Genomic DNA, 13,046 nt, shown 5'->3' with positions numbered 1-13,046 from the left:
ATAAGGATTGCAGTTTCTAGGAGAGTGGTGCACAGTTATCCAGTCCTCTGAGATAATTTGCAAAGAAATCCTTTCGCTCTTAATGGGCATGTTTGTTCTCTGTGTAGAGGGATATGGGTGTGGAGATGGGAACATACTAAAACTGTCTTCTCCTTTGGAAAGTGAAGATTTTTCTCACCTTCGTTCATTTAGGTCTTACACAGAAAACCCAGAAAGCCTTACCAAGCACCGTGGGCTGCATTTTATAAATCTTTTGCCCTTTCTTTACACATCGGCTGGCGGATGCATCCCTTCCTCACCTTTAGTTTCTGTCCAGCATTGGGCCGTACTAGGGCCCTCCCCCAGGCAGCGTACTTAGGGATCCCTAGAGCCCTATGCTGTTTGACCTTGAACACCTGTATGCTAACTGATATAAAAAGACCATTAATAGTCCCACAACAAGAATTTGGGAAGTTAGAAGAGAGTAGACTTATAGAATCAGAAGGGAGGTCAAGGTTAATTGCGTCTCAGACCTTCATTTTACAGATGCCAGAGGATTAAGTGACTTGTCCAATGTCAGACGGCTGGAAAGAGGCAGGGGTGGGGTCCTAACGTAAAACAAATTCTGTGTTCTTTCTACCCTATCCTTAAAAAGCCCTCATTTTATTAAGGACAATGAAGAAATATATTCAGGAAAGAATATAACACATTGGAAAATATTTTAATTTTTTTTAAGGATTATGATGTGCCAGGTGCTTTGCTATAACTTATTTACAACTTACATAATCCCTGTGGAAATTTTTATTATATTCCCATTTTACAATTGAGGAATCTGAAATTCAAGAAGGTAGGTAACAGGCAGTAAGTGCCTGGCCAGGACTTGAACCTGGGTCTTTCTCTCTCCAAAGTCATGCCTCCGGGAACTTGGCCTTCTGTTCTTTCTTAAAGCAGACTTACATGTATCTAAAACAATAGTAAAAATGCCTGGTTAGAGTTTATATAATACTTGAACAATTATTATTTTTATAGAAAGAACATATAGTTTCTTGGCTTTGGATCTGCATACAAATCCATTTTTTGTATTTGAAGATAGACTACCAAGTCTTGTGGGCCTTATGTGGAAAGTTGTCTATGTTCCTTGCTGGAAAACCTGGATATCATCCTGGCCTTCACCATTGCCCTTTTTTGTACTTAGATATTTAAATACACACTGCGCACAAATGGTGGGGATGGTACTATCCATGCAAATAAACTTTTTTACCTCCTCCTCTGGGCCAGACACTCCACTAGACATTGGCCAAGGACCCTGCAGTTAGTTTTCTCTGCTATGGAGATTGATTCTGGAGTCACATGCTTTGTTCTCATTCTGTCTCTTCTACTTATAAACAGTGGGCTTTTGGTCTCCCTGTACCTTAGTTTTCTCACCTGTAATATAGGGGCAATGCCAACTTCGCAGGATAGTTATGAGGATTAAGTGAGAAAATACTTGTGAAGAGTGGTATACCGTAGGTACTCAGGAAAGGTTAACACAGAATATACTGCATTTATGCAAATGTAAGGATGTTTTACTTGACTGTAATATAATAATTGTTACATTATTATAATGTGCCATTGAAAAATCTCTGTTCCACTTCCTACTTCTATCCATTATTCCTTTTGATTCATCAGAGGCCAGCAGAAATAGTGGATGAGGAAGAAGATGGAGAGAAAGAAAACAAGGACGTGGAGCAGAAGGAAGACTTTTTGGGAATGAATGGTGACGTTGAAGAAGAAGGAGGCAGGGAGGCTGCTGGGACTCCAGAGCAAGTGGAGGAGACCCCAGATCACAAGGAGGAGCAGGCAGGTCCTGCCCGTGTGAGTGGAGGCACTGATGAAGAAAATGGTGAGGAACTGGACCAGCCTAATAATGAGCTTCAGGAGGCAGTGGATGAAGAAGTAAAGTCTCAAGGAGCTGGCAGTGGACAAGAAGAGGTATTTCTACTGATTTTGCTCACTTATGTGTGTACATGAATTGTGTGTGCATGCATGAGTGTGCCCCTGTGCGCACACTTAGAGAATCATTCATGCACCTAGGACTTGATGGCTATGGCACTTCCAGAATTCCATGGAGCAGAGAGTTTGAAATCCAACTAATTCTAATCTCACCCCTCAGTTTTCAGTCTAGTGGCAGAAGACCAAATTGTACTGAGATGGTGTAATGTATGAGACGTGCAAGGGGCAGGGATGCTGCTGCAGAAGCTGCCTTTACGTTTTCATTTTCCATCCTGCTCTTATCTACTTGAGAGTACTTGGTACCATATTTATGAAGAATTTGTGAATTCTAGTAGAAAACTAATATAAAGACATCTACTGTGGGGCTAGATTAATGTGATATGAGAGTAGAATTGCTGCATTTTACTCTTCCCTTTTCTCTGAAAATGTTAAAATGAAAAGTATAAGTACGTTGTTGAAAAGAAAAGCTCAAAAGGAAACAAAGAAAAAAAATCAAGAAAAATAAACATGAGAGGAAAAGTCTGTGCCCTTTAGGCACATGGTGGATTATGGTCCCAGAAAGGGCTTCTGAACAAGTAAAGACTGAGACTGGTGTGTCCACTGGGTGATGAGAGAACAAACAACAAAGGGAGCCACAGGAACTGTTTTTAGTTAAATGTTTATAAGATTAGAGGTAACATAGAGTCATCTTTCTCTTGTAAATTTTACTGCCTTTGTAACTAAAGAGCTAAACATCTTTGTTTTCATGTGTTTTCCTCCAGGTTGACTCGGACCCTCAAAGACCACCAAAGCCAGAAGTAAAAATCACTAGTCCAGAAGAAAATGATAACAGCGAACAAAACAAGGACAATTTGTCATAGCATAGATGATTTTTTAAAAGAGTGTATATTGATTATAAAGAAAATGAAGAGTTGTGATACTTGAATAATAAGTATATAGGTATTGCTAAACATAATGTGACAATACGGTTGACTACTACCTACTGAATTTTAAAATTAGAGGCCTAATGGGAAAGACTAGATAACTTCGAATAGCTACTAAAAGGCAGTGACTTCTTTTTATGGGATGTGTTTTTAAACGTCATTTAGAAAACTAAATGAGCCCAGTATAGGGGAATGTGAACCAGAAAACATTTAGCCACTTGTCTTTGTAAAGGATGAGAAAGAACAGGATCATTCCTACTATATACTTATAAATTTAGAAGTAAATTATTAGATGGCAGCTTATGCTAACGTGCTTATCTAAGAAGGCAGAGAATTTAAAAAATGATGAAAATAGGAAAGCATGTACTGTCTTTTTAAAGCAATAAATTCGAATAAATTGCAGTTGAATTTCAGAGGTAATTTGGAGATGGCAATAGATGGAACTGTCTCTGTGTCTGGTTGACATTCCTTTCTTTCTTCCCCCTCAGCCACAATGCACCTTAGAAGACTTAAAAGGACAATGCAAGGTATTCATTTTGGAAGGAGGACATACTCAGTGTGTTCCTAATATTGTCATGCTCCTCTCTTAACTGTTTCAGATCTTAATCCTTATGGCTTTCATGACACACACTCAGGAAGCAACAACCAATTATATCACAGCCTGGCTGGATGGTTCAAGTCTTAATCCTTATGGCTTTTATGATACACACTCAGGAAGCAACACCCAATTATATCACTGAGCCTGGCTGGATGGTTGGCAAATTCTGGTATCCTATGGATTTTCACTGATCCAGTCGACTATTACTAATAATTACCATTCTCCTTCACATTATTATATTAGAAGACTTAACATTGGCTATTCCAAGGCTTGAATTCTCTCCAATCAGTTTTTTTTTTTTTTTTAACAAAAGGAATAAGACAGTGTAATAGGAAAAAAGTTGGCTCTGTGAAAAGTTTGTAACTCCTCAGTTTCACTTGCTTTTTGCCTTATTTCTATTAGGGCAGCCTTGTCATATTTCCCCTGCTAGGGATATCAGCAAGTATTTATTTCATGGTCAGTTGTATTTAGACTTTGAAGCAGATTCCTTGCCATATAGTTGTAAGCTCTATGATAGAAATTGTTGAAAAAAGTTTAAAAGTTGTCATAATGAAACCAGTTCCTGATTATAGTTTTGTGGGTTAATTAAATTGACTCAGATTTCCTTGTTAGGTGTGTATGGGGAGAAAACATGATTGTATTAGTTTTATTGAATTCTTAAGAGATGATGCAGTTTTTCCTTAAATATAGAAATATTTTTCTCATATTAAAGAATATTTTTATTAATTATGTAGAAATTATAAATTTGAAATTTTAACTTCTAGTGCTTTCATAGAATTCATTATTAATGATAAGCTTAGAAGATTTTCTTCTCCTCCTAGTTTTGTAACCAATCATTTGTAGTCAAAGTAGTTATATAAAGCACTAAATACTATAGAAAACAGATATATTTTTCCTAGAAGCTATTTTAATATTTTCCACAAATAGGAAGTATATGCAGAGTCTATAATGTAACAGTATTGGAAAGAGATATTGCTGTGAGGTATCTGAGAAGATAATTTGTAAATGGGGTACTGTATTTAATGTAAAGACTAGATTGTGCTTTCTACTAATAGGCTTATTTTTTCAAGTGGAACAATATAAAGCTTTGCAGACTATAAGCAATAGTCGTGTGTTGGATAGAGAAATAGACTACTTGGTTTTTTAAATGTTAAATTCCCATGCTATTACTAGTCCTGGGGTTAATGATTTCAAATAGTTGTAAAAAGAAGGGCTTAAATAGAAGAACTTATAACTAATTATCAAGGTGATTCTTTCCCTTTTCTTTCTTTAATGAAGTTCTCTCTTCTTTAATAAAGGTATTTTAGCTCTTTTTTCCTCCCCATTCTCTTCTTTATCATACTTAAAATTTAGGTTTTTGAGAACTTTTTAAGAGTGATCTTAAAGCGCAGTCTTTATTATTTTTTTGTTATTTCCCCAATACAATTTTTTTTTCTACTGTACAGCATGGTGCCCCAGTTACACATACATGTACACATTCTTTTAAATGAAAAACAAAGCTTGGTATTTTAAGTATACTTCAAGAAGATGATAGGCCACGATAACTGCAGAAAAAAATTTTTAAACGGGGATGTAATACTTGCCTAGTATGTACATATTTTACCACCTGACTACAAGATATAATTGTGACCTAGCCTGAGAGATGAACAAACACTAATCACTTTTAAAAACTTTGCAAATGTACATTACTGAAAAAAAAGAGGAAGAAATACATCATCTAACCAAGGGAGAAATCATTCACGGAGAACTGAAATTGTAAATGTCATGTTGGAGATGACTTTAACACAAATGATGAAAGTTAATTCACCTCCTAAATATAGACATTTGCTTTCTGGGGATGGCAGAGGAGCTCCACAAATTGAGACTCAGCAATAGATTTGGAGCCCATTTGGTGCGAGCAGGCAGAGGAGATCTTAGTTAGGCTTAGGTGTTGTTTATAGAGGGTGTTATGAAAAACTCAGGGAGCTTTTATGTGAGAGCCAATCGTAGAATGCTTTCATCTGTTATTTCTCTGTGATAGATTTTCATAGTTTTAATTTTAATGGAATACCTTTGTTAAATTTAATTTTTTTTTGTTTGTCTCAGTGTTTTATTTCAGGGGTAATCTTTCTTTTTTTAAGATTTTTATTTTTTCTATTTTAGTTGATATACAATGTTCTGTCAGTAACTGGATTTTAACACATGGCTAAGTAACATAGTCTGCTAGTTGAAATGGAACATTAGGAGTTTTGGAAAGCACTTATAGAAGGTTTTAACTAAAGTCTTTATTTTTGTGTAAAGGATACTCGACCTGATTTAGCTTCTGTTAAAATAACATTTGAGCATCCATGGATGTCTAGTTATAAAACACGATACTTTGGCCGTAGGATAAGTTTTTATTCATTATTTTTCTCTATGGCCATAGGATGACTTTTTATTTATTCTGCATCTGACATTAGAAAGCCGGACTCATAGGAAGAGTATGATGCTCCTGTGCCTCCCGTTTTATTCTAAGAGTGCTAATTCCTGCTGTTGTCTGTAAGCACAGACCCATCCTATGTGGCTTAGAGTCAGATCTCTCTGTAGGCTCACACTTGTGAAGCCATACCAATACTAGTTATTCATGTTTAACTCTTCCATCTTATAGCTCATAAACCAGCATCCTTGAAAATTTCACTAAATGACCTGTCTTCTACAGGAAGAAAGGATTAAAGTTAATACACCCACTTACAACTGTGGCCACAGAACAACAGGAAGGCATCTTTATCTTGTTGACTGACTCTCCTCAAGAATTAGCTCTCTCTTTTCACTTCTTACTCACTAAGGAACAAAGGCAAAAATTTTTTAAAAGTAGATTAATTGCTAAGCAGAAAGCATCACATCTGAACTGTTGCCAATCTGAGCTGAAATAGACCACATGGATATACACAGACACACAAACACTCACACAGATGTACTCACACACTTTAAAATGTTGAAAAGCCTTCCTCAGGCACAGCGTTATTAATGGAATAAGGTTCTTTTTGAGCAAAGTAATGGATAAAAATACTTGGAAAGGAAATGCTAAGAAGTGATATATATCATGGTGCTTTAAAATTTGATTCTCCAAGATTTTAAGAGATTTAAACTTCTTCTCAAAATAAAAAAGCTACCAGCATTTTAGTGGAAAATTTATTCTAGGGAGGGTTGATATCTACCTACCTATCCATCTCGTTTTCCTGAAGTAACTACAGATTGCAGTTCTTCAGTTCCCAGCCTTAAGTACCATACACTTTTAGCTGCAGAATGTTTTATACCACACAGGCTCTGTCAAAAGGTCATTATTGCTTGTGAATATGTGTGTGTGTTATTTCCATGAACATAAAGAGAGAACTCTTTTTGGTACCAAGTAGCCAAGTTCACTGCAAATAGAATAAAAGTCTGACTTAGTCCGTTAGTTTATCTAATGTACAAGTTGAGTGCAGAAGCTTTTTAGCTTCCTTGTATGAGTGTAATACCCTGTAATGGAACCATTTCTTTTTTTTTTTTTTTTAAAGGTGAGTCTGTTTTTTTAGGGTAATGAGCAATACAGGTCTTCATTATTAAATATCATTTTTGTAAATACTGTAAGATTTTTGCTTTTCAGAAAATATTCAGGTATTTAGATGGGGCTGATTTTTGTTCTTACCATGTGAAATGTGTGTATTTCCTACCACGAAGGCTAAGTGACTTGGACGGAGACTGAATTGTGCCCCCACATGTTGGTGAGGAAGAAAAATATTATTTTTGAACAGGCCTAACATTCTGTAGGATATGGGGAATTAGGGAAGAATTTTTAAATGTCTGGATAACAATAAAGCATTTATAAAATCAGGAGGTAACTACTGGAGCGCCATTGACCTAAGCTGACATCTTGGTTTTAATTTGTGAATGGGACCAAATGAGTTCTCCGTAGATTCATCTGCGTAAATCACATAGTTTAATTGAATGTTTGAGTTATTGTCACAAATGACATATGGAAAGAGGGGTGACTGTAATCAATTTTAGGAGAAGTTTGGAGAAAAGCATTTTCTATTTGTTGGTTTTTTTTTTTTTTTTGCTTCAGTGTTTTTCTTGTGTCTTAAATCCTTAATATGTACAATGACAATAGGTGATTATTAGTGTCGTAAGTAAAGATAAAGTTGAGCTTTTCATTTTTGTATGATTTATGTTTAGAACTTCTCTTTGTAAGGAAAATTATTTGTGTTTTGATCAAATTATTAGCGTTTAGATTTTTACTTCTGTATCAGCGTTCAATCTAAAATATGTTTACTGTACTTTTTAGCAAATAGGTCTGTGTTTTACATAATTAAAATGTGCTTGGATGATTTATTGTTTGTCTCTGATGTTAATATTTCATATATTAATTGTTCATACAACATTTTTCACAAACACAATAGAAACTTTTGATTTAAACCATGTGGAAATTCAGCACGTTAAATTATATTTCTGTTTCTATTTGGCGTAGATATTAAACTTTATTATGTAAAAAAAATTTTTACAGTTTCATATACATGTTATTCAGTTGATAAAAACTTGAGTTACCTTTTAAAAATCATTCTTTTTTCTTTTATGAAATGGTATTAGAGAATCACAGGTTCAGAATTTTTGTTATCATAAATAAAGATATCTTTAAAATCAAAATAAATTACCCACATCACCTACATTTTGTGTAGATATTGCTATAGGGATAAATTTATAGTCTTACAAAGAGATCGATTAAAATTCTGCTTCAGTTTGTGGGATATTCACTGCCTTCATGCTGTTGAATTAAAGAAGTTTTACCTTTTCTTTTCATGTTTGAGAAACAGAAGCAATTAAGCACAAGCATTTTGCCTTGATATGTGATGAGAAAATATGTGTGATTAGAGTACCGTCACTGAGAATACAGTCACGTACCTCTTGCACAGTTGACTGGTTATCTTTGTTATTCCACAAGCAAACCTGAGCAACAGAGGAGGCATCTAGATTGCCAGAGTCAAATTTCTTTAGACCACATGGCTAATTAGAGACTTCCCACAACCAACACTGACTGTAATTTCTTCAAGGTATTGTAAAATAGCCAGCATGCATTGGCTAGACTGTTCTTATTTTTGAAAATAAATATATGGCTTTTTGCAGGTTTATAAGTGTTTTTTTCTCCCCATAATAGTCCATCAAATCATTGTACAGATCTCTCCAATGCACTTCTCTTTCCCTTTATTGTGAGTTTAATAATAACAAAAATGATTGTAAATTGCAAAAGTATACACACAAAGTTTAAAATTTAAGAGACACCCTCCTTGGTTTCAGTGTCTTTGTTCTTTTTGGATATCCAGACAACTCAGCATTGTCGCAGTTCTCTCCTGACTCGGGTGGCTCAATTTTTTGGCTTCTCTTCCTTCTTGAATCCTCTGTCTCCCTGAGCAACCTCATGCACAACCATGATTTCAGCAATTACCTGTGTGCTTGTGATTCCCAAATCTATATCTCCAGGCCAGGCTTCTTCCCCTGGGAGTTCCAGGCCTGGGTACACAACTCTCCGTAGGATTTTCCATAGTTTTCTTAAGCTCAAATGTCCTGTTCTCTTTTAAGAATATATTTCCATTCTTATGTGGCCCATCCTGGTTAATGATGCCTGTTGCCACTCACCTAGAAACCTGGGAGTCATCTTAAATTATTGCCATTCTCTTACTTCATGTCAATCAGTTGTTAAGTTCCTTTGGTTATTTTGTTGTTTATTTGATGCTGAAAAATGTTAGTTTACTGTGTATTAATAGGCATTTTTTAGATATTGATTATTGTCCAGGAGGCTTCCTCGACATTGATTTATATGCTTATCTCATTTTATATACTAAGTTTTGGAATTTTTGTTAAGACTTTGAAGGGCCTCTTTAGCTATTCTTTGTAACCTTTGTTGGTTATATGCTTTACAAATACCTTGAACTTTTTTATAAAGTCTTGTTTTTCACATTTAGGACTTCATCTACCAGGAATTTATTTTTGCATGCCTTGGAGTTGGGATCTAATTTTCTTTCATGTTTTCACATGGATAATGAGCTATCCTAGCACCATTTATTGAACATACTGTCTTTTCCCCATTGATTTGTAGTGGAAACTATACCAAGTCCTCATGTGTTTTCGGGAAATTCTTGGCGCATGATTGGAGGACAATCCTATTATGAACAGAATTATGCCCTTTCACTTTTTTGTGTTGAAGCTCCCAACCCCCAATGTGACTGTATTTGGAGATGGGGCCTTTAAGGAGGCAATTAGGTTAAATGACATCATAAGGATGGGGTTCCTCTCTATAAGAATACTCTTATTCTTATAGGGATGTCTTTATAAAAAGAGGAAGAGACACGGGAGCTCACTGTCTCTGGGCATGCAGAGGAAAAGCTATCTGAGGTCACAGCAAAAAGGTAGCCTTCTGCAAGCCAAGAAGAGAGGCCTAATCAGGAACCACATCTGCCAGCACCTTGATAGTGGACTTCAGTCTCCAGAACTGTGAGAAAATAAACGTCTGTTGTTTAAATCACTCACTCTGTGGTTTTTGTTACGGCAGCTGAGCAGACTAATACAAATCCCTTCTTGCCATGTCCTAAATTATATAATAGGATTTTATTTTATTTTATTTTATTTTTTCAGTCATCCTGTGGCATATGGAGTTCCCAGGCCAGGGATCAGATCTGAGCCACAGATCTGGATCCTTTAACCCACTGTGCCGGGACAGGGATTAAACCTGTCCTGGTGCTGCAGATATGTCACCAGTCCTGGTACACCATAGCAGAAACTCTGAGAAGATGCTAGTTAAGAAGTGGATTTTTAAAAAATAAATTCTGTTTATTTTTTACCCAAAGATAACATTGAGTTTTCATCTTCTGCCAATGAGTACCCTTCCTTAGAAGGGTATTAGAGTAGAGGCTGTCACCGTGGAGAAGCAGATCCAAAGAGGGCTGCCTGGGGTCAAGCTCCTCAGATATCATCTGACACAGATTCTTCACAGATCATGCGGTAATTAGCATTTTCTTTTATAACCAGGATGATTGACAGTAGTGAGATACAATGTAAAACACATCTCGTCAATTATTGAAAGGCGGGGTTCTTCTGTAATAAAAATTAGAAAATAACAAGCGTGTAAAAAACGTTCATGACGATATGCCATATAAAAGGGCATGTGAAACTTCACATTTTATTCCTTCCCTTTTTTGTACCTGATGACCTCCTGACCCACGACTGGAGGTACCCAGCTCTCCTTGTGATAGCATCTTAAGTTATTATATTGGCAGATGAAGGAAGCATTGCTCAGGACAAATGGCCTCTAGAGTGTGGTTTTTCCATAGATTCTCTGGCCTGATGGTCTGCTTCCATTCTGTTTCACTGGAATATCTATGCCAGAACTTCACTTTTTGAATTGTTGTAGCTTTATAAAAAGAAGTGATGTCTGGTTGAATGAATCTCCCTACTCAATTCAAAAATTTGGCTCTTTACTGTTCCGTATTCACCTAGAGGATCAGCTTGTCAGGTTCTGTGAAAATCTCTGTTGAGACTTTTATGAGAACTGCATAGGTCTTTATGACATCGACATATCCAATCTATAAATTTGAAACATCCATTTATCCAGATGTTCAAAAACCTCTTTTCAACCATTTGCATTGTTTTTCCTGTAAAGGTCTTGAACATCTTTTAATATATTTACTCCCAGATATCTTAGAGTTCTGTGGCTAGTGCGAATGGAATAATTTCAGATTGTTTTATAATTTTAATTAATGGTATCTAGGGATGTTATTGATTTCCGTAAATTGATTTTGTATTCAGCACCTTGCTGAGCTCTCTCAGTAGAGGTGGTGTGTAAGTATCTGTAGGATTTTCATGAAGAATATAATATTATCTGCAATAGTAACATTTATTTTTTCTATTACAATCTTTAACATCATCTTTTTTCTTATCCTGTTGAACTAGCTAGAACCTCCACATCCTCAATGGAAGCAGCAAAGGTAGATATTTTCATCTACCCCTGACATTAAGGGAATGCTACCAGTATTTAATATTTACTTATATTTTTAGTAGATACCTTATATCAAGTTTTCCTTCTCTTTTACTCCTAGTTTTCCGATAAGTACTTTATTTGAAAACTCTGAAAGGATAAAATATAAATGAATTTTATAAAACTCTGCATCTATGAAGATTTTCCTTACTTTTCTCCTTTAGTTTTTTAAACATTGTGAATTACATTAATATTTCCTCAATGTTAAACTATTCTTATATTCTTAAGACAAACAGTAATTGGTATTGTGTGTATGCATTTTTATATACATTGGACTTGATTTACTAATATTTAGTTTTTATATGTTTGTGAATGGAATTGTTCTATTTTGATTATTTCTCCTGAGTTTTCCCTGGTTTTAGTATCAAAGTTATAATTCCTTCATAAAATGAGGAGGAAAGCTTTTCCTCTTCTTCCATTCACTGAAAAGTTTATAGGTGTGGATTATCTCTTTCTTGAGGACTTGATTACTTAGAAAACTGTCTCATCCTGGTGTTGTGTTTGGATGTTTAAAGTAGTTTTTAAAAAAATTTGATTTCTTTTAAGGTCATATGTCTATTCAGGTTTTCTGTTTATTGAATCAAATTGGCAACTCATATTTATCCAGAAAATTTTTCATTTCTTTCATGTTGTTAGATTGATTTGCCCAAGTTATTTATAGTATTCTTTTAGAACTTTTAAAAACTCTTGTCTAAATGTAGTCATGGTCTCTCCTTTTTTCATTTCTAGCATGGTTTATATGTATTTTTCTCTTTTTTGTTCAATATTGTCAGATATTTGTTTTTATTAATGGTTTCAAAATACCCAATTCTTTTGAGTCTCTGCACTCTTTTTCTATTTCATTACTGCTCTCTATTCTTGTCACTAATATTTCCTTCCTTCTATTTTGTGTGCTTTCTCTAACTCCCCAAGTTGAAAGCCTTGCTAATATATTTTGGCTTTATTCATTTCTAAAGGCTATATACATTTACCAGTATGTATCACATCAGCAATAACCTCAAGTTTTGATGTAACTAGTTTTTTATTGTCGTTTGGTTCTAAATAGTTTGTGTCATTTTCTCTGTTTTATCATTGACTCATGCGTCTGGTAGGGATGGTGCTGATGCCCCTTCCAGAGGCCATTCCACTTGGCCCAGGCACCCATCCACCAAATGCTAGGCATGGTGGCTTCCTGCAGACATTTTCCTCTGCCAAACAGAGATGCCTGTTCCAGGAGGTTACATTCTCACACTGCAGCTGCTTGACTGACATGGGATGGAAAAAATGTCCACCCTCCTGCTCCACGTGGGATGAACTCTGCAGTGCAATTTGGGCTCCATAACTCCCTTAGGATCAGGCTACTTTATAGCTGAGATTTCTCTCTGCTCTCCTCTCCCCTTTGCCCTCTCCCATCTTTCTTGTTCCTCTTATTCTAAGGACTCTTCCTCAATAAATCATACAGAAATCCCAGTCTCATGGTGGGGACATAACCTAAGGCAGGGTATTAGAGGAGCATGGGCTTTGGAAATAGATCCTTAGGATGGATTTCTGG

General features: G+C 35.7%; 1 protein-coding gene across 1 annotated transcript in view; it reads left to right on the top strand.

Moving 5' to 3' along the window:
* DCDC2 (doublecortin domain containing 2) overlaps positions 1-8,613 on the top strand; it is a 174,827-nt gene extending 166,214 nt beyond the window's left edge. Inside the window, 2 exon segments of the mRNA XM_013977473.2 lie at positions 1,648-1,950; positions 2,733-8,613. Coding sequence (XP_013832927.2) covers positions 1,648-1,950; positions 2,733-2,831 — 402 coding nt within the window. The 3' untranslated portion in view covers positions 2,832-8,613.

The sequence above is a fragment of the Sus scrofa genome, chromosome 7 (genome assembly GCF_000003025.6).
Source record: "Sus scrofa isolate TJ Tabasco breed Duroc chromosome 7, Sscrofa11.1, whole genome shotgun sequence".
NCBI lineage: Eukaryota > Metazoa > Chordata > Mammalia > Artiodactyla > Suidae > Sus > Sus scrofa.
This window is presented reverse-complemented; position numbering and strand designations above follow the sequence as displayed.